The 23,627-nt window shown below is 32.7% G+C and overlaps 1 protein-coding gene across 3 annotated transcripts in view; it reads left to right on the top strand.

Annotated features, from left to right (window-relative positions):
* Positions 1–23,627, top strand: part of LOC105473660 (solute carrier family 38 member 6) — a 66,026-nt gene that overhangs the window by 26,212 nt on the left and 16,187 nt on the right. For all 3 annotated transcript variants that reach the window (XM_011727575.3, XM_011727574.3, XM_011727576.2), the window contains exons 5-8: positions 3,244–3,283; positions 14,201–14,279; positions 20,878–20,960; positions 21,438–21,496. In XM_011727575.3, the coding sequence (XP_011725877.2) occupies positions 3,244–3,283; positions 14,201–14,279; positions 20,878–20,960; positions 21,438–21,496 (261 nt within the window). The remainder of the gene's footprint in view (positions 1–3,243; positions 3,284–14,200; positions 14,280–20,877; positions 20,961–21,437; positions 21,497–23,627) is intronic.

The raw sequence follows: 23,627 nt of genomic DNA, 5'->3' as shown, positions 1-23,627 counted from the left end.
ATTATAGCATGGCTCTTTACAAAACCAGTAATCAGAAGATCCTATCACTTAAGAATTGAACAGTGCTAAAAGATTATCTAGCTGTCCTCTCATTTATAGGTGAGGAAATTAAGGACCAGAGAAATTAAGGGGCCTATTTGTCAACTATTATATAAAGCCAGTACCACATCCTAGAACTCTAGATCTACTACTTTTCTTACTCAGAATAAGAGAAATAACAGCAGTATTTGTTGGGCACTCACTTGCAATAGGCATACTACAGTAGTTTAATAGGTAGAGAAAAATAATTGTCTTCCACCAGGAGTTGAACATTACTTAGTGCTATAGTATATAGTTTTTTAATTTCTGAAGAGCTACTATACTTCTAAAATTCATATTCAGTTTGGCTCCAAACAGGAATTCTTTTGTTTGTAAATCTGTTGTTTGTGTTTTTATGTTTTCGACTGACAAATAAAAATTGTGTATATTTATTATGGACAACATGTCATTTTGAAATATATAAACATTGTAGAATGGCTAAATTGACCTAATTAATATTTGCATTACTTCACATACTTAACATTTTTTTATTTTTATTTTATTTATATATTTATTTTTATTTTTATTCTAAAAGGATACTCTATCTGTAAGTGGCTAAACTAACTTCTGAAAGTGAGTCTGGAGGAGAAATATATAGCTATGCAATGGAGAGAAAACTTGTATTTACATTCCAGTTAACTTTGGTGGAGTTTTTTGTTTTTGGCTTTTGAGACAGAGTTTCGCTCTTGTTGCCCAGGCTGGAGTGAAATGGCATGGTCTCAGCTCATCACTAGCTCCACCTTCCGGGTTCAAGCTGTTCTTCTGCCTCAGCCTCCTGAGTAGCTGGGATTAAAGGCATATGTCACCACGCCTGGCTAATTTTGTATTTTTAGTAGAGACGGGTTTCTCCAAGTTAGTCAGCCTGATCTCGACCTCCTGACCTCAGGCGATCCACCCGCCTAGGCCTCCCAAAGTGCTGGGATTACAGGTGTGAGCCACTATGCCCGGCCCTAACTTTGTTTTTAAAGTACAAAAAGGAATGCTTAAATCATATACTATATAGCATCGTGGCTTGGACCTTAGTAACCTGAAACTTAGACGAAACAGAGTATGTTACTTGAGGGTAAAAGGTTTTGTTAATCTTACTTAGCAGCAATTTTTCTGTTCTAGAGGATTAGGATGTTTGGTGTAGCCAGGGATCAATTTCCTCCATCTAGTTTAAACAAAGAAGAAAATATTTTTGTATGAGAAAATTCCACAATTAATATAACATAACTTATAAATATAATTCTAAGTAGCATCACTGATATCATTGTCATTTCATGTTCATATTTCCTGCATTGTTTGTATAGCAGCAAAGTTTAAAGAGTAGGGACTGCTGAGAGTCTTCTTTTCCTAAAACTCTAGAGTAGTTGCATTGTTGTTTTAATACATGCACCAAAAAAAGTTCATAGTAGGCAGGCACACTAGACAAAGCATACTCTGAATGAGGAGTTGTTGTTCGGTTGCTTGTTTAGATTTTCTCCCCACTTCCATAGTTGGGTTGAAACTTAACCATTTCCTTCTATCCAGATATTATATGGTTATAATATGGGATAATACTATGATAAAGAAATTTTTTGAAATGTTTTGAACTTTTTGAGGAAGATTTATTTAAATGTCTATAAATTGGTATTTATTCACCAAATATTTATTGATCAAATGCTTTGTACCATGTACTGTGCTAGGCATTAAAAACATAATTAGGTAGGCAAGTAGGTAGGTAGATAGATAGATATTCTAGCTTTCAAGATATGAAATGCTTAAATTCAACCAAAGAATGAAAGAATAATCAATAAGTTAATATTACCATTTTTTGCAATATATTAATTGAAAATAAAACCAAATTTCATGTATACCTACTACTGACAGTAGGTATCATTTGTACTGAAGATAGCATACACAAGTTCAAAATAGTCTTTTCACAAATAACTTTGACATTTTGGAACTAATTTTTACATAGACTGAAATGCAGAGTCTTTTCTGGAGAGCATTCAAGTGGCAATCACCACATCTCCAAAGACACTTTGTGAAATTTTCATATCATTAGACCTCTTCTGCAAACCTCAAGTCTCCTAGGTCCTAATAACTTAGATGGTTTTCAGGATAGGCAAATGCCGTGCCACTGATAGAATTCCTAACAAAGATGGGCATGAAAGATGATCTGTTCCCAATTCATGTAGAACTGAACGATGCTAAACAGCTAATCAGCTGCGAGCATACGTTGGGGTTCCGATCCATCAAGATTTGAGTGATTGAAAGGACCAAATGGAAGCACAGTGTTTTACTGTTTCCTCTAACTATATCTGATTACCTTGAGTTCCCCAGGAATCTCATCAAAGATGATAAGCTAACAAGCCTGCAGACTGAATTTAGTCCTCAGGAACATTTTGTATGGCTCAAATATTTTTTATTTTTAACTGATTACCAACTAAACATCATTAAAGTATGAAAAAATTTATTTTCTGACTTTCTTTGAAAAATGAGAAGATCTGGCTACATTGGATCCACATTCTCACATGTTATCAAGTGGCCAGAGCTGAGTAGCACCTGCCCCACTTAAGGGGGAGGAATTCTCCAATATCCTACAGTTCTTGCCAACTCCCATTGTCTCATACTCGGCTTAATTCACATTACTGAGTTTGGAGCATTTTACCTATAATTTCAGGGTTTGAGAATAATTGGGCTCTAGACTTTATTAATCTCTGGGACTGAGATGCTCAAAGTCTTGGTATATGCCAAGCTGATAAAATCAGAAAACTTATATCATTTCCTTTTAGGCAATATGTCATTGGCATAGCACACCCCAGCCTGTCTTTTTCTACTTATTTAAGCAGTGTGGTAAAACCAGCAAGAAAGGGAATGAGACACCACTCCCACACTTTTAATTTTTATGCTTTGATAATCATCGATTACTAGCTTTTAACACTTATAACTATTTAAAAATGACTGCCAAGAAAAATTTCAAAAACTTCTTTATAGTAACTGTGGAACTGTTAAAGAAATACTTTTTAATGTGATGATTATTAATTTTATGTGTTTCAAATGACCGGCAAATTTCTTTTTAGTTTCTCTTCACTTACAACTTCTGCATCTGCTTTTTTAGTAATAGTTACTGGATTATAATAAAATACTGATTCTTTTCTATTATTTCCCTTTCTACTGAATATTTTTGTTTTTTTACAGGTGGTGGTGGCAGGCACCATAATAATTCAGAATATTGGAGGTAAGCAATTGAAAGTGCATTGTTTATGCATAAATGTGATGGCAATAATGTCCTTCCTTTGAATTGCTGTCTTACTACAGATCTAGCTGGGAACTTCTGTAGACATAGGTATCTTCAGAAGCCTGCATGTTGGCTTCTTAACTTTTTTTTTTTGGATCCTTTTTAGCAGCATTTGCGACAGTAGCTTCTAAATTCAGTTCCAGCTAAATCCTGATTGCAGTCGTGTTATTAGGTCTGCAACACACCTCTGAAACATTGGCTTTCTGTGATTGTGAAGGTAGGATACAATCTGGAAAAGCTCTCCTGATGATTTTAAAATATTTTCCCTCTACTTTTGTTCTAATCACCCTATTGGCAGATACTACTTTAGAGGGATTAGTGTTCCTTGGGCTATGGACAGTCAAGTATGGACAACAATGTCCTCTTGTAACCAACAATTTAAAATGACCAAGTGGTTTAAAACATAAATAAATCTGAGATAAATAAACATTCTCACATTTATCCTGTATCTTGTTCCTATTAATAACCGATTCTAGAAATGATCTCAATATTGAGAACTATGTAGAAATAAAACTGTTAATTATAGACAGTTACTGAGTATTAAATGTATTAAACATTTAAATCCAAAATATGGGTATCATGTGTGTATATGTTGTAAAGAAGTTACTTAATGCTGAACAATATCTTAGTTTTCTTTTATCATTGACTGGAGTGCTAAATAAATGCTCTTAAAGGAAAATACACAGAAAAAGTTGACATGCACTCTTATACAGGATTATATAGTCAGAGGACATTTTAATCTTATTTTTTACATGTAACAGTTTAATTCAAAGATGACAGTTTTAATAAACTTCAGCTCTCATACTCAAGAGGTCTGAGGTATATCACTTTAAGTATTGTTCAATCAAATTCCATCTTTAATAGTTTTTTTTGTAAAGGAAAAAATTAACATTCCATCAGTGAATTGTGCTGCCATTGTTTTGGAATCCTGTTTTAATTTTTTGAATTTTCATGAAAAAATGTTATGAATAAAAAGAATGCTTTCTTGCATGCCATACCAGATAATTTTCTCCTAACACACACTACTTCACACTTCACAGCAGAAGTCAAGAAAACCAGTCTCTTCATTTATGAATTTGTTATAGTCATTAATTTTAAGATCTCTTTTAGAATAATTTATTTAGCAAATAAGTATTGCTTAACTGTGCACGGATAATGTTTCTGAATATGGTATATATTTTTATATTTTGAATCCCTCTTTATCCTGTCTATATAGGTTCTAAGAACTATCACATTTTGTTTAGGTTACATTGAACCATTGTTTAACAGTTTATGTAGACTGTTCAGTTCAGCAATTTAGATACAAATTTGTGACCCTGGCACAATGCCCACTGTTGTATTCTTCGTCCCTTTCACCTTGATTCCTTTCTTGTCCTCTAATCTTGTTTATAACTGTTATTGGAGATGGCTATACTTGTAGCACTTGCTGTTACTAGATTTAAGTTCTCTCTATATATGCTCCTGTACCCCCCTGTATTGTTAAGTTCCTTTAGCTCAAAAATATGCCTCATTTCTCTTTGTACTCCCAGCACCTAGCGTAATACCTGGGAATTGATAAACTTTTGTTGAGCAGAATAGAGCTGAAATGATTTGTATGATCTCTTTCTAAGTACTTTAAATATTCTAGATATATTTATCGAGAAAAGGGAAATGCTAGACTGGCAGCTAGCTTCAAATATTTGAAAGACTGAACACAAAATACACAAAAAGACACTAGACTCATTCAAGTATTGTTCCAGAGGGTGGAACTGGTGCTAAAGTATAGAAATCTACAGAGAAGCTGGTTTGGGTTTTCTCATTTGGAGTAGCCTTGTAACTAAGCTGTGTGATAATGAGGATGTCCTACATCCCTTTGAAAATGCTCCTTAGCCCTGAAAACATTCGAACAGAGCTGGTTGGTCAATTGCCAGAATTCTAGAAAGGATTCTTGCATTTGGTGGTGGATAGATGATGAGTTTTTCCAACTCTTAAGTTTTTTGGTTTGCTTGCTTGCTTATTTTAGAACATTTTAAAAGAAGGTGATTTAGAGCAGTGACAGAAGCTTTTAATGTCTCTTAAATTTAGAAAAGCTGGCAATGCTTATTTAGTTTTTAGAATGATATCCTCATAATTTTCTTCACATTGGTTAAAAGTGTATTAAGTGCCCAGTCAGTAATAACCAAATACATATTTTCAGAGTTTTTTTCTGTCTTTTTTTCATAGCCAGATGTACATAAACCATTTCTTTATTATAATAGAATTGGAAGCTTGCTCTTGTGAGCAGAACACTGGATTGAAAGTCAGATACCTTAAATTCTGTCCACTCCAGTCTCTGCCGTTGGGTAGCCATATGTCTTGTGAAAATCCCTCCCTCTCACTGTCTAGGCTTCAGTTCCCTCTTTGTTAAATTGTTGGAAGGTAGAGTGGGAGGCAGGGAACTTAGGGTCCCTTCTGACCCCAAAATTTGAATTCAAATTTGGCACATTGGGAGGCACATTAATTATTTTAGGTTATTAACATATTTTAATACAGGAAAGTTCAATGAGAGGGTTATACTTGGTTCAAGAGATGATTTGGCCCTTTCTTAGGTATCTTTAACAAATCAATAGCTATTGCCCTAAAGCGTTCATGGATGCCATTTTTTGTCACTACAAAAAAGGGAACTTCAGTTCTTAGGACTACGCTTTAGAACCTCCTCTTATGTTAAAGTCTAGGAACCCTAGTCTTAAAAAGTAGTTTCTTGATTGATATATACAGAATCTGTGGAACTTCTGGTCCATGTGTGCTTGCAAATAAACAACATACTTATTTGGGAGGCTATTTAATATCCTTTGTCATTATATTAAATAAGGATATATATACTGTTTTATTATAATAAGTCAATCATATAATGACTTATTTAATGTTACTTTAAAATGGATTTTGATTATTTTCTTTATTAATTGGAAATACATTGGATATTTAAAAGATTATATTAAGTGTAAATCAGATTGAATTTTTACACATCTTAAGTGCCTGTCTGCAAATAATGTAGTTCAGATAACATTTGTTTAAAAAATAGAATGTTTGTTAGTATAAATTATCTGAGTTTTGCAGTGGTTGTTTAAATTAAAACTGAAAAATAATGTAATAGATTCTATTTAGGTCTAGCACTCTACTAGATACTTTAATTATAAGGACTCTTCAATATAGATATTATCTTCATTTTATAGAGAGGAGATCAGTGTGCAGTGGAGATAAGTAGCTTGCTCACATTTACCCCATAATGAAGCCTGGATTCAAACCTTGCTCAGTTGGCCTTGATTCTTTCTGCTGTGATATAGTAAAAGTTTGAAAAATGTGAAAAGATTAAATGTTGAAGATTTCCTAACGCCCTGGGGACAGGAACTATGTGTTTCCCTAACTTTACCTAGTTTCTGAGAAGGGCTCAATAAGTAATATTTGTTGAATGAATAAGACAGTTTTTAAAGTTCTGCTTAAAAGCCTAAGATTTTGCCTCAAAGAGACAATTAAATATACTATGTAAACAATAAAAAAAGAAACTTGAAAGACCATAGAATGATTTCTAGTTTAGAATTATATAAAAATTTAAAAGTTCGAAATATTGGGAAGAGTTAGATCTCATTTATGTAAAATAGATTAAAAATATATCGAAATAGGCTGGGTGTGGAGGCTCAGGCCTGTAAGCCTAGCACTTTGAGAGGCCAAAGTGGGAGGATTGCCTGAGCTCAGGAGTTTGAGACCAGCCTGGGCAGCATGGTGAAACCCAGTCGCTACTGAAAATACAAAAAATTTGCCAGGTGTAGGGTTGCGTGCCTGTAAGTCCCAGCTACTCAGGTGGCTGAGGCAGGAGAATCATTTAAACCCGGGAGACGGAGGTTGCAGTGAGCCGAGATCTCGCCACTGAACTGCATCCTGGGCAACAGAGCGAGACTGTCTCAAAAAAAAAAAAAAAAAAAATATATATATATATATATATATATATGTAAAATATCTATTATTTTCAGATTAAGTAAATCATATCTTAATGTTTCTTAACTCTCTTATTCTTTGTAACATTTAAATACTTCTCAATTTTCATGAGATACAATTCTTGTGGTAAATCCATGAAAACAATGGAAATGGAAGGCCTTTAAAAGCAAAATGACCACGAATTGCCCTTGATCAATATTTGTTTCATGTGTCTTTCACCAAAGACCCAGTTTATTTCCCACATTTTCATATTCCATAAATCAAATTAGTGTGCTCATTTATTTACATCCCTAGTACTTAGCACATAGTACGCATTTAGTAAATAACATTTATTATAGGAAGAAAGAAAGGAATAAGAAGGGAGAGAGGGAAAAGCTAGTGACCTGGCTTAGTACTTCTTCAAGAGCAAAAAGAGAGTTGATTGACCAGGAAGAGAAACCCACAGTATACGGAAGTAAACATATAGTTCTTAGGTAAGCGTCTACTGTTAGAACTTCACAGAAAATCTTTTTTCTCCCCTGAGATTAATTAGGCACCAAATATTAGTCACAAGGCACTAGTGTGGTCTAACAAATTGATTGAAAAAATCTACTGTCTTCAATTAAAATCTCTAAATTTTATAATGGAAAAAATGCAACACACTAAATTTAACACTCTTATTCTAAGGTTATAGAAATCCTTAGCTTTGGAAATTTGAGAACCATATAGTAAATTACTACTTAAAAGCAATTCCTGATATCCTCCCAATACTAATGAATAAGAGGCTCAAAATCGGCTAGAGCCAGAGGTAACCCTCTGTAGCCCATTTCCTCAGGTGCTGGAGTAGCATTTGCTGAGAGCCACTACTACTGGGACCCAAGGTCAGAAAAGAGGTGTCTGGAAGTTTTAATATTTAATGCTGTTATAGGTGGGACAATTCTGGCTTAGAAAGTTTGAATTTGGTGGCCTAACAACTAAGGATAAAGGATTAAGAACTGTAGTAGAAATAAGTATAACGTAGTTTTCACATAGTTCCTGTAACAGTGTTGTATTATGTGATTCTTTTCCTAAAAACTGAGGTAAGTAGTTGGTTTCACATTCATTTGAACTCCTGAAGTAAACCATTCAGCAGGCTAGAATATCACTAGAAATCAAACACTACATCCCAATCATCATCTCAGTCAAGCCAGAAAAAGTCTTACTTGCCCAATTCAAAATGTGGAAAGATGAGTAGCTCCTAGGAGGATGTTATATTCGTATTTTGCTCTTATAAATACGAAGGATCACTATGAATAGCATATGCTTTCCTTAGTTCTTCAAAGCCCCAGTTCTTTAAAGGAGATTAAAGATTTAATCATTACTACATATTGTGAAAGGAAAACCATAAACATTAGTAGTCTTACTGAAAACCTGAAATTGCTAGAATGACCCAGGTGTTTCAGTCTGGCACAGAATCCACACACCTTACTCTTGCAGCCTTTATTAACACCTCAGTTTGGTAATCTATGGACTCGAGTAACCCCATTTCGAAATCTCATAAAGATAAAGGTATAAATAATATCATTTTCAGTTGAGAATTATAAAAATCTCAAATTCTCAGTATTTGAAAAATCACAATATTAGATGCTAGAAACTACTTTGATTTACTTTCTTCCTGTATATTCATTCATGCATTTTATTTATTTACTTTTTGGTAGGGTAGAAAAGTACTAAGAGTGTTTCAGATGAACTAGTTTGTATTGTCTCTTGGGAAACTAGGATAGGGCGTGCAGATACATCGCCATCTGCTGGTCAGTTTATCTGTAGTGAAACTGCAGCTTTCTCGAGACAGTGTCTAGAATTCTATTCTGGAAAGCACTGCCTTAAAATAGGAGAGGTACAGGAAATTTGGAGAGTCTTTTTCACCAGCACTTCATTTGATAACATTTGCTGGTAATGTTTTTTTTTTTTAAGGTTTTAAAAAATATTTTTCTTAGTAATTTCTATTGAAAATTATAAAATTTTCAGAGCAGTAGATATTTTGGTCATTTTTTATTCAAATTTAAGATCTTGAAAATGATAAGACAAAGATATACCTAGGGTCATGGGGGAGCATTTCCTCCATATATTTTGATTTTCATTTATGCATGTGTTCTGTTCTATTTGAGTGCAGATAGAACTTCAGTGGCATTTAGATATTTTGTGGAACCACCAGATTAATAAGACACATTGAATAGAATAAACCAGTTAGTATCCATGACTAAAAACATGTTTGAAATAAAATTGAATCTCTCTGAGACAGAAAGGCAAACTTATTTTTTTCCCATACTACATCCGTTTGTTTAGGGCTGAGTAATCCTTTAAGAATTGCTGAACTTCCCCCAAGTGCTGAAAACCTAATTCTGTTTTAAAAATAGCTGCAAGTAATTCTATCCTCATACATATATATTATGTGTTTAACAAAAAAGATACTTATCTTCATAAACTGTAATGATGTCTTAGGCCCAAACTCCAATTAAGGGTTGGTTTTTTTTTTAAGTTTGTATGCTTAATAACGACAACTTGGGAAGCATTTTCAGAATGCTGGGAAAAATAATCCCTAAGAATACAGTATTTGGAAGCACAGAGACTGATTTTTACTTTTTAGATTTCAGTGGAGTGTTAATATTTCAAATATGTGAGAATAGGAAACTTTCTCTTCAGAACTACAATCACAGCCATAAATACAGTAGAGTCATAGCAGTAGATGCAATAGAATCTCATCATGAAACTCCATGAATTTTGAACTAATCACCTCACCAAAGCAGTGACAATACTGAAAAATGAAATGCATTGAAAATATATCTCAAGATGAAATGAAAATTCTAAGTGTTACTAAAGCTTCTGACTAATGTTCTCTGTGATAGAGATTCATTTCCTTTGAAGTTAACTGTTAAATCTCAGCATTCAGAAGTAGTTTGTTTAAATACTGATTTAAAAAAGAAAAATAATTCTGAAGAGTGGTCCTTCTGGTAGACTTTCCTTATTTGTCTTTGTTTTGTTTACTTTTTCACTTTGCTCCTGCACTTTCTCATGGCACACTAGTTAATAGAACAAGTTTCTCAACCCAGACTGGCTGTTTCCACCATCACTAGCTTGGGCAAGTTACTTCTTTGTACCTCCTTATATTCTGTGAAATAAATAATATGTACCTCACAGGTTTGTATAAAGATTAAGTGAGGAAATAACTTGTGTAGAATACCACCAGGCATACAGTAGGCACCTGAAAAACAAAGATGTTCGCTGTTCTCATGGATCTCTGCCCAGAGTTCCTTTCCCATTTCTCTGTTTCTAACATCTCTCCTCTCAACCTCCTGGGCCCAATTCATGTATTTCTCTTTATGATTAGATCAACAGATATTAACACCTTGCAACTTGCTATTACCTAATCAGATTTTACCCCATTTTAGTCATTTTTTAATATTACTGTTGCTTCTCCAAGTTTTTTTTAAAAAATGCTTTCAACTTCTGGTTAGATCAACAGATATTAACACCTTGCAACTTGCTATTACCTAATCAGATTTTACCCCATTTTAGTCCTTTTTTAATATTAATGTTACTTCTCCATGTTTTTTTAAAAAATGCTTTCAACTTCTGTGTTTTAAGTTGACAGATGTTTTATTTTTTTTCCAGAGAAGTTTCTATTAAATGAGTTCTATTAGTTATGTTTAAAATTAAGTAGAAAAGAATACCTGTTTAGTTAATATGGTAAAACTAAGTGATTTATAGTGGCTGAATACCTGACATCAAGGTATATCTTCTGTCACTGATTTTGGCTTTGGTGGTTTGGGGTCACTTAACTATATGCATGGCTCTTGTGGATGACCCAATTGCAGCTATTAATTGAGAGTAGAACATGATGTGTCTTGTTTTAGGAATCTATACTATGTGTCGATGTCACCCAAAATCATTTACAAATTTTTCCTTATGACTGATCTGAAAGATATGTGCTTAAACACTTTCTTATGCCATTTATAAAAGACACGAGACAAAAAGTGTGGCAGCCAGCTATTTGATCTAGTAAACCTTTTAGTTAAAAACAAAAGCAATATGAGCATTCCTATCAATAGTATATCTTTAAAACTTTTCCCGTTCATTTTATTGAGCTGATGTTCTTTTGTATGAATTTAATTAAGATATATTTCCTAACTTAATTGTATTTAGTAATCTTTTTGTTTCTTCTCTGTATTATATATAATATAATGTGTTAAAGTGCTAGTTCTTACATGAAAGTTTACTTGTGATTAAGAAAAAAATAATTTTCATAGTGAGTAGAATGGTAGTGGTCTTTGTTTTACTGGCTTAATCTGTGTGGGTTTTCCCCTATAGTAAGCTCTGTGGTTGTGTAGCTCTTAAAATATATACTAACGTTTTCTAGAAAAGAAGCAATGTTTTGTACGTTTTATTATATTTGTATCTTGTATGTGAGGTCTTCTTTGAGAGAGAAACACATGTTTGCTGAGTTCATATTTCTTAAAATATATATGATTCTTCAGACTGGAATCTAATGAAATAGTACTCCCATTTGAAAACCAAAGAGTTAAGGGTACAACAGAGGATAAAAGTGATCAAATGATTAGCTAGAGGCTAATAGAAATTCTGGAAAGAATGAAAGATATTATATTAGAAAGAAATAGGATCTCATATTCACTGAAGCTTTCTACAGCTAAAGGTCCAAAAGAAATAATAGAAAATTACTGAAAGAGATGAATGTCTGAAACTTCAGAAATGCATGTGGTGTTGGGTTAATCCAAGCAAGAAAGAAAGATGGGCAGATAATAAATTACATTTTATAGGAAGTCGGCTTTCCTTGTTTTCAAGGTATTTTGTCTTTTTTTCTGTTCTCTCTGTCTCTCTCACAAGATATATTTAAGTAAATCTAGGACAGTTTCAGAAAATTCAATTCACAATTTTTATCTTTGCACTGTATGTGTAGAGTTCTTTGGAATCGGTAAAATATTATAAAATCTCCAAATCCTTGAATGGAGAAAGTTAATCTAAACCTTCCTTCTGTTCTGTGCCAAATTGATAGCATTTTTCCTTATGATAATATGAACAATACAGAACACATTTTCACATACAATCAGTTGTAATACCCCATAACTAAAAGATTTTGCAGAAATGTCTCAGTGGGTTTTAGTCAACTCACTGAGACATAGCTATACTTCTGCTAGGGAAAAAGAAATCATTGTAAACTGAAAAAATATGTATATGTATATTTTCATCACAAAGAAGTGATTATTTAACTGTTCTAAATTTTACTTTGCCATAAACACATGTTATTTTACTAAAAAAAATTGAGAGTGTGTGTATGTTTGTAGTATTATCTATCTACATACAAATTTACACACAAACTAGCGTGTATCCTTTTTTTTCTCAAGTTAAATGGTCACATATCATTATAATCATGAAATTCGGCTCCTTTCAAATAATGTTGATTGAGAAATATACATTCTTCTTAAACTATTTGAGCCTTTTAATCAATTTTTCCCCAGATTTTTGCCACTGAAACTTGGCATTCATTTTTGTTCTTAGTTTTTGTAAGTTTTGTAAGGAGAAAGTGAAATGTTTCCTGAAAAATAAATAAGTAATAAAATTAATGTGCACACAAAGTATACTTTTTATTCTTTTTTTTTTTTTTTTTTTTTTTGAGATGGAATTTTGCTCTTTCATCCAGACTGGAGTGCAGTGGCGCAGTCTCAGCTCACTGCAACCTCCGCCTTCCGGTTTCAAGCGATTCTCCTGCCTTATCCTCCCAAGTTAGCTGGGACTACAGGCGCGTGCCACCACGCCTGGCTAATTTTTGTATTTTTAGTAGAGACAGGGTTTCACCATGTTGGCCAGGCTGGTCTTGAACACCTGACCTCGTGATCCGCCTGCCGTGGCCTCCCAAACACTCTATTCTTCATGGGCATTTTCTTTTTGCCCCCCGCTCCCAACACACACAAACATAATCTCTGTGGGGAAAGAGACTCTTACTCTGTTAAATTGAACTTCTGACTGCAAATCATCTGAGTTTCTATATATTTAAGTATTTAAGCTTAAACTCAAGTATTTACATATGAATGAGTTCTGTATTCTATAACCATATTAAAACTTTTCCTAGTATTTTTATAGAATTTTGTTATAGCTACATCAGAATTAGGATCATTATTAAAGTGCTACAAAAGCTAGTTATTTCTCAGACTCTGTTAGATTAAATGTGAGAAATAATGCTGGCTTCAGGTTATGATTGTATAATATAGATGAACCCTGTTAATAAAATGGAATAAAAGTTGGAACTTTTGTCTTTTTAATATACTTAATGGTTTCTATTGAACTTTCTCTCTTTTTAGAGACTGATTTTAAATGTAATTCATTATGTATTCTTTTTATCCTATAATTATGTGTTCATAATGCAGGGGTGGATAGTAGAGAGGCAAAGAAAGGGACAGAGGGAATGAGACTTCTCTGTTGTGAGGAGGCATCTTTCTGTAGTAAGAAGGAACAAATAATCCAGTTACTAGTCATACCTATTAAACTTCTGTGTCTATGTCAGTTGTTGCTAAACTAACCTCTAATGCCTTAAAAGAGGTGATAACATATAAGAGAGTTTTTGTAAAACTTTGTACAAATTCCATTTAAAAGTAGCCTGAAATCAAGACCCTTTCTCTTACCTAGTTTGCTTTGGACTTGGAATGTAAACAAAAGATACTTAATGTACTTAACAATTATTCTTCTCTACAGTTACTTATCTTTATTCGTGTGTGTGTGTGTGTGTGTGTGTATCTCTTTGGTATAGTGTGTTATAAGTTAATCTTTCATATGTTGTCATAGCTTTAATGGACATCTGTGTTCCTAGATGGATTATTCTTTAAATGGTTAAAAAATCATAGAATTCTAATAGAAACACTTTTTATTCTTTTGCAGCTATGTCATCTTATCTTTTAATTATTAAAACAGAGTTTCCTGCTGCTATTGCAGAATTTTTGACTGGAGACTATAGTAGGTAAGAAAAAGCATTTTACATTGTGTCCATTCATTTATTAATTCAGTAAATATTTATTAAGCTGTAGTGGCAAGTAAAATAAATGTAGTCCTTGCCCTGAAGACACTTACAAATTAGGCAGAAATGAAGCAGTAATAGAATAGAAACTACTCAGCCAATGTTTATTGATTACCCATATGAAAGCACTGTTCTGTGAACCATATGAAGCACCAGATATAACCCTTGCATTCCTTGGGGATGTGAGGTAGGCTAAGACAGATCTGAGATTGAGACGCTCTTAAGGAGGAGTAAAGGGTAAATTTCTGGGGATACGCAAGACTGGGGTTGGGGATGGGAGATGGTTGAATATACTGACAGTACAGGTCTTAAACAAAGGAGGGGAGTGAGTGATATTGCTGTCACTTCTCAGCAAATCATACTGATAAAAAATGTGGCAGTTACAATTATACATGTTTGAAATTCCTATTGTATACCATGGCAAAAAAAAAATTATTTGCAAGGACTTAATTGTTTCATTTCCTGTTTTTGAACAATATTATAAATAATGCTAAACCATGTCATATCTCTTTTATCTTTATTTAAAACAATGCATCTTATATTTGACTTGCCTCTTTATAGGGAAAAAACAAAATTAATTGTGCTTTTCTTTTCACTGTGTAGAACAAGAAAATTTTAGAAAAATGAACTTGAAAAGACAGGATAAATCATTTTAATTGCCATCAAGTTATTTCACATAGTTAAATTTCAAACCACAATACAAAACCTGTCAGACTTTTAGATTTGAATATTGGGTTGTTCTGCTTCAATAATTGAACTTGTTCTGGAATGCAAGGAAAGATTTCAAAAATTAGTTTTTAGCTTTTACAATTCAGCTTCCATTAAAGAATTCTACTTAGATAACTGCAAATACATATTTGTAAGAAAAGTGTGGTATACTTTAGATCTGAATAGAAACCATCAAGAAAATTTAGTTTAAAAAAGACAAATAGAAGTCCTAAATGATTTTTCTTCATCAGAAGATATTGTTCATTTGTATGATACTTTACAATTAATGAGGTTTCCACATTCATTATCACATCTGATACAACTACCTTATTTTAGCTACAGTTTTATCTAGTTACATTTTGATTCTATCCTTAGGTTGATAAACAATTCCTGTTAGAAATAGCTATGTAAAATTCATTTTTGTATTTGCTGTGGAAAACATTGAGGGCACCTTCTATTACTCAAATTCTATGCGAGAAATTTAAATTTTAGGGTTAAGAAATCAAGGCAATATGAGGTAGAATAAAGAGGACTAGACTAAGAGTAAGGAGATATGTGCTCTATCCATTTCATATTCAATAATCTCAGGAACTTAATTTAACTTGTTTTGACTATATAAGTTACTTGGAGCCTTAGGTTTTTTTATGTGATGTAATGGGGGTACCAATATTGCCTTCTTAAAGTTGCTGGGATGATCAAGTAAGATATATATACATATGCTAATAGCATGTGTATAAACAAGCATGTGTATACAGAAACTTATAGCGCAGTGTAAATGTGGAGAATTAAGAAATTCTAATAATTACTATATTAAAGGTGGTGTTTCCCTTTTTGCCCTGACTGCCGGGAAGCTCAGAGTCAAATGTGACACATTTGAATTAATATAACTGTATTAATTCCAACAGTTGTCACATGTGTTTTCTTTTTTCTTGGTCCTGAATTTCGTGGCTCCTATTTGTATTCTTTTATTGTCACATGTCGGTGGAAAGAGAAGGGATTGTAAATATATGTAATATTTTAGAAATAATTAAAGTAGTATGTGGCAGAACTGGTATTGAAATTTAGGTCTTCTTTCTCTAAAAGTGATATTTTTACCGTAGCTTCGTTTTAAATAATTGGCAAATGATTTACATTGCTGCATTGATTTTTTGTTTGTTTTTTTAAAATAAAAATTAAAATGAACTTCCATCTCAGTCATATTAATAGAAAATTGATTAAAATGTTATTTTTACATGTTAGAAATAGATTTTTTAAATCATATACTTCAAAATGCTGTGGTCAATTTGCATCATCTCTGTTACATTTTAAAATTGTACGTCTTTTTAACAACCTTATCTTGTTTTAAATGTAATATATATTCATTTATTTTGGCTAATTATATTAACTTATTTGAACGCAGATAAATCATTAGTCTTGAAAGCTTAATGCTAGAAAATAATTAAGAAACAAATATTATGATAATTGACTTTACTATCTATAAAAGACAGTTTTTTTTCTAGATAGACTTACATGGCAGTATTCTATGAGATCAACATGATATTGATAAACTTTTATTTTAGGGTTTGATTTACAATAAATGTTAATTATGATCTTTCAGGTGTGCTAATTTTCTGGGTTATCTGCAGGCTTGGTGTACCTTTGAAATATAAATCTTTATAAAGATATCAAAATGAAACTGTGTTCATAATAATCTAATAGATGTCAGAAGCTATAATACTTATACTGAACTTTCATGATATATCTATATATTTCATAGAATAACTTACATTTTTAAAATCTATGACTGTTAAAGTTGGAAGCTCTCTGTTAACATTTAATGATCTTGTCAGGGGAATATGATTGACACAATTAAGTTGTCTTGCATTTTAGTTACATAATTGGTATTGGATGTGAGTAAGATCCTAATTCAGAACATGTGATACTCTTGTTCCATTCCTTTCGAGAATGAAATTAAAGCAACTTATAAATAAATCTGGTTTTCATTAAAATATGGAAAAATACATCTGCATGCCAAAGCATTTGCAGTACAGCTAAGGATTTATACTCTATATTTCATACTTGGAACATTTTTATCATACAGGATTAAATCCACAGATCAAACAAGTTCTCTAGGAAGTATAAAGGTTTTTACTCTAATTCTTTTGGCTTAAAGAGAATGTATATTTAGACCACAGTAGGAAAACAGGAGTTCTGTTAGATTGTTCTTTATTCCCCACTTAGGAAAAAATTAAAGTTAGTACATTCTTCTAAAATGCTTATTTACAAAATAAATGTATCTAATATGTACTTTTTGAGATTTCTTTTTACTAGTTTGTTTTTCTCAGGTGGCAGTTTTATTTTGTAAGTTTAATAATTTCTGTTCTTTGGAAAATATCCATTGAGAAATACAATTCATTTGTCTGTGATACACACATGAAATCTAAACTAATTTTACCGTGCTTTACTGTGTTGCCTTTATTGTTAATGAATGGTAAAGAAAAGCACTGTATTTACAATTGGCTTTATTAAGATGAATTATTAAGGATAAGAAATGATTAACAATAACCAGTAGCCAAGCCAAGGATAGAGAAATTATATTTTACAGTAAAATTATTTTTATATTAAGAATTTAAAGTTCAATCCTATGAAAAGGAGAATGCAAAGCATGATCTTGAAATAAACGAGGTAGTATCTGAAAGTATTTCCATTGCTACTGTGACTAAGATCATCATCTTCCTTTTGCTGATTTTACAGACATATAAAATGAAGTTGTTGAGCCAGATGATCTCTAAGGGCTCTTCCAGCTCTAACATTCCATAACTGTGGTTCTGAGTTACTGCTGGGAGGAGGTAAAGTTATCTTCAGTCCCACAGTTCAGTGCTTTGGTCAGTTATATGACTTTTATGGGCATTAAATGAATTGTGATCTGAAATAGTATAAAGTAAGTGGTGTTCAGAATTTCAAAAAGTGTTCCTTTATTCTTACGCAGGAGAAAAGAGTCCTGGTCCTGGGGATTAAATGCTCCCTTTTGTACGACTTCAGCTTCATGACCTTTTTTTTTTTTTTTTTTTTTTGGCTTATCATAATTTTTTGTTTTATTTTATTATGATAAGAATACTTCACATGAAATCTGCACTCTCAACAGATTTTCAAGGGTATAATGCAGTATTGTTATCTACGAGGGACAGCAAAACTAACAGATGGAATCTACTTTGGTATTCCTTTGGGCATTTTTCCTCCTGGCACTGCAACTGTCTGGGTCTAATATTGGGTCCCAGAAGGAAAGACATTTCAGACATAGAGCCCTGGGCCTTTTGCCAGCTTCAGAAATTTGGTTGCCAGGTGTTCCTCAATGAAAGATCTTTTGAAATTTCTGTTTTGATTCTTACTCAAGAGTGACTAGAAGATAAACATGTTGAGTATCATTTTTGTATTATTAATATGTGTACTCTTTTAGTACTTCCTGCATACCAGGAATTGAGGGGCATGTGCAAATGGAGAGAGCAAAGCTTCAGGCCCACTAAATCTGTAAATACTTATGCATAGGTTATAGTTTCTGGCATATGTATTTCCTAATGACACAAATTAGGGTGGAGAAGGGAAAAGTGTTGTCATGGTGCTGTTTCTGCTGCTGCTCCTTCTCTTGTTCTGTTAAAGAGGAAGTTGTCAGCACCCAACAGTAACAACTAAGTTCATATTAGAAGCCACTGGTTGAAATCCATATAGAAGAAGACTTTTGCTTAATTTAACGTGGCAGTGGGAGACTGGCTATCTGATAGAGAATGAAAGAGGATGCATTATTGCAAAGTGGGAATTTTGAGGTTATCTGCCAAACAATTTGAAAAAGTCTCTATTGGTCTTTGATGTCCCAAGCTCCCATTTTTGCATAAGTTTTACTTTGTTACTATTGTGCATGTGTATGTATGTGTATACACTTCAGTGTAAAAATCTGACAGCTACGATAAAATTTAGAAAAAAAAGCAAATAAAAATCATGCGTAACATCTCTAACCTAGTCACTGTCCTTTTAATTCTTTTGAATTTTTCCCAAAAGCTTTAAAAAATAGTTAATAATTATATTCATATCATCATCATTTTCCATTTTATTCATTGTGTTTTTTCTTAAAGCCACATAACATTTCATTGAGTATGCTGTTCTAAATATTTTCAGATGTTGGATATATATAGAATTTTCCTCCAGCTTCTCATTATTATAATAATGTATTCAACAGCTTCATGTACATAGAATTTTCTCTATTTTATTTTCTTAGAGTAGATTGCCCCTACATTTTTATTGCTCTTGCTACATATAATCATTGTTTTTCCAAGAGATAGTACTAATTGGCAAGATCACTAGCAATGTATGAAGTCCAATTGTGCCACATCCTTGAATATTTTTGTTTACTAATTTTGCTAGATTAATTGCAACAGTCTCATTATTTCTTTAATTAGCATCAGTGATTGGATTTTCTTCATGTGTATTTACTAGTTGTATTTCTTTCATGAATTGTTTCTCCTTTACATACAAATCTATTGAGGTCTTGGGGAATTAATTAACTTTAACTTTTAAAAATGTCTACATAGATATCTCACATTGAAAAATTGAAACCACATATATGCAAACAAGGCGAAAATAAAAATTGCTCATATTGCTATCACATAAAAATGTCTACTTTCTGGTATTTTAAGTATATCCTTCTGGCTTTATATGTGCATCCAGTTTTGTTTTTTTCAATGAACAAATACAAAATCATGTTAACCTACCTTTTTCTCATTCTGTATTCTAATGCCTTTATATGAAAATTTTAATATTTTACAATTGGTAATTAATGCCCTTTCCTGAAATTTGGAAAAATGTATATAGAAAACTATAAAGAAGAAAAATGACCTACTATTTTACCACCCAGAGATAATGGCTATCAATACATTTTAGTTTCTTTCCATTTTTAATGCATCTATGTTTTTCCTCAAAATTATCATGCTGTATACACACACATATGATGTTTACTGAATATTCAGTATATTTTATTTCAAAATTATCATGGTCTTGAAGGTTTGTTTTCAATTTTTATTATTTTAAATGTTTTCAGTAAACATCTTTTTATAAAAGTCTTTGTTCTTCAGGAATAGAAAACCAAACACCGCATGTTCTCACTCGTAAGTGAGAGTTGAACAGTGAGAACACATGAACACAGGGAGGGGAACATCACAGACTGGGGCCTGTCAGTGGGTGGGGGCAAAGGGAGGGGGAGCATTAGGACACATACCTAATGCATGCAGGGCTTAAAACCTAGATGACAGGTTGATAGGTGCCGCAAACCACCATGGCACATGTATACCTACGTAACCTGCACATTCTGCACATGTACCCCGGAACTTAAAGTAAAATAAAATAAAATAAAAATTTACAAAAAGTCTTCGTTCTTATTATTTTTAGTAGTCTTTTATAAAAGTGTTTTCAAGTATATAATTATTTGAAAATTCTTTATATCTCTTGCCAAATTGCTTTCCAGAAAGATAATTTATATAATTTGCATTTTCACCAGCTTTTTGCATACCTCATCACTCCTCACCTAACGTTGACTATTATCTTATTTTTAAATATTTATTTGGTAGTTGGAAATGGCGTCTCTTTGTTTTTATGCATTTCTAAATGTAAATTCATTAATAAGAATAATGGGATCCCACAAGAACATTTTAATGAAAGGAGGTGGGCTTTTCCTAATGGCTGGTTTTAATGGTTATAACTCTGTGTGTGTGTGTGTGTGTGTGTGTGTGTGTGTGTGTGTGTGTGTGTGTGTGTCAGAACAAACAGTGGAGTCCCGTGCCTAAAGTGAACTTTTTTTTTTAAATAGATATTGGTATCTTGATGGACAAACACTGCTAATAATCATATGTGTTGGCATCGTGTTCCCTCTTGCACTTCTTCCCAAAATAGGTAAGTCTTTATAGAGCACATTATTTGTTTAGAGAAAGGAAAGAAGGGAGGGAGAGAGAGAAATATTAAGGGGCTTTCAAATTTCACAGAACCACATTTTTGGCAGAAGCATGGTGGTTGTGAATAATTTTAAACTTGGCCTTATTTTAGGTTGTTCAGCCTTCAGCCCTGCCTAGTTAACCTATTACTTGGTTTGCAGTAGTATTTTGTCTGCCCCACTAAAATAAAATCTTTACGGCGGAACATTAAAGAACAGCCTTTCCTTACAGTGTACCATTAGTGGAAAGCCAGTTCCAATTCTGCTGTACAGAGCTACATAAATGATCTGTGACAGATAGTTGGAATGTTGTTATTCTGAGCTCTAAGCCCCAGATACCAACCACTGTAATAGAAAACATGCCTAAGATGTATAGTTTTAGTTGTATGTTAAAATCACTTTCCTTATAAATTGCTTTTTATTTTACTGTTACTTTACAGGCTTTCTTGGCTACACAAGTAGTTTATCATTTTTCTTTATGATGTTCTTTGCTCTTGTGGTAAGTTTAAAATATAATACATTGCTTATCTCGTCACTAAAATTGGACTCATTGTGTTAATGTCTTTCTTACTTTTAACTCTTTTGCGTTGGGAAGGGTATCTCATTTTATTTCATTGTGTTATTAAAAGCACTTTTGTTCCATTAAATTATTTCCTTCATTGTATCTATTTTGAAAAGACTTAGGTAGAACAGCATTTCAAATTCAGCATTTCTTGTGGTTAACTAGAGAGGAGAGCATGGCAATTCTGTTAAAATCTTAGATGGAGTGTAATTCTTTGTGTAGGTGTATAAATTTATTCCTGTACCATATTGTATGAAGAATCAGTCTGGTTCTAATCTGTAAAATCTATTTGAGACTAGTCATCTTAATCTTGAAACTTTATTCCATTAATGAAATAAACAGAGCTTCTGGGGCTACACTGAGGAGATCTAGTAAGAACTGGGTTGCCTGAATCTCCTATTTTGTCTGGTTTATTCAGCATTGATAAATTCTCATAAAAACACTGCTACAAATTAATATTTTTCTTCACATGTGGGATATATTCCTTATGTTTTAATAAGCTCATTTTTATTATATAAAATTATCAGATGACAAATTTAACTTATTTTCATATTATAAAATAATATAAAGATAAAAGAATTTAAATTTATTTCCTTCGAATTCTTCTGAAACATCTTAACATTCTAAAGATAGTACCTTTGTGTGAAAATTTTTAAGTCTTTTTTCTTTGTATAGCAGTTTATTCCATAATCAGTATCTAAGTGTCAAACCTTAAGTAGAATTAAACATTTTTAACGTTCCAAGAATATACATGTCCAAATGAGCTTTTCATGAGCTTGGTTCAACTCTTTCTTGTTTTTGAAAATGCATGAAAGAAAACAGCCATATGTAAGACCAGGGCAGCACATCAGTAGTTAAGCCATATTATAGAGCCAGATTTCAAAGCTGTCAAAACAACCCAGGGTGCATTTAACTTAGGCTAAGCTATCTTCTGAGACACAGGGATAAAATAACTTTAAATTATTTAAACAAAGTGGAAGTGACTCTGATTTTAGTGTATATAAGCATTTATCCTCTATTGAATGCTCTTAAAACTAAAAACATTTAACAATGTTTGCATTTAATCATTTGTTGAATTTAACAACATTAAAATCATTCCTCCTCTTCTCTCCCCAGTTGTCTGACTTACATCTTACAAATAAGTAAATTGAACATACACTTTGTAGGCTCCATACTGAAAAAGAAAAAAACTAAATATTTCCATCATAATTTGATTGTGGAGAAGTGTGGTTAGAAGTGGCCTGCATATGCAAATGAATGTATGGATATTAAAGAGAATCAGTGTAGATAACATACTGAATTTTTCTCTCACAGATAATTGACAATGCAATCATTGCATAGGTAGGAGTAATTTAGTTTTCATAGCTAATAGCTTAAAGCAGATTAAATGTATTGATATGATATGTCTACTGCAGTTTTGTTTCTGTCATGACAGATACTCTTTAATTCAATGCAGATTTCTACTGTAGCAGTCATATGGAAATAATACCCATATTCTACATTTATTGTAATGCCTTATAAACCATCTGCTCAGATTTTTACCTGTGAGCACAGTTTAAATTTAATCTACAGTGGGGCAATGAAGAACACTCTGTATGCTTTTTTAAATACTCTTTTTAATTGGCATGTTTATTTTATTATTTATTTATTTAGAGACAGAGTTTTCCTCTGTTGCCCAGGGTGGAGTACAGTGGCACAATCTCAGTTCACTGCAACTTCCACCTCCCGGGTTCAGGCAATTCTCCTGACTCAGCCTCCCAAATAGCTGGGATTTCAGGTGCATGCTAATTTTTTTTTTTTTTTTTTTTTACTAGAGATGGGGTTTCACCACGTTGGCCAGGCAAGTCTTGAACTCCGGACCTCAAGTGATCCACCCACCTCGGCCTCGCAAAGTGCTGGAATTACAGATGTGAGCCACCATGCCCAGCCGCCATGTTTATTTTAGATTCTCTGAATGTTAGCTTTTAAAATACATAGTGGTTAGGAAAAGGAAACGTATGTATACTAACCCAGAATTTTGGAAGGATACCAATTTTTCATTTATTATTTTTGTCAATATGTGTTTGTA

The sequence above is a fragment of the Macaca nemestrina genome, chromosome 7 (assembly GCF_043159975.1).
Source record: "Macaca nemestrina isolate mMacNem1 chromosome 7, mMacNem.hap1, whole genome shotgun sequence".
Classification (NCBI taxonomy): domain Eukaryota; kingdom Metazoa; phylum Chordata; class Mammalia; order Primates; family Cercopithecidae; genus Macaca; species Macaca nemestrina.
The sequence above is the reverse complement of the archived record's forward strand: the minus strand, read 5'-3'. Positions and strand labels throughout refer to the sequence as shown.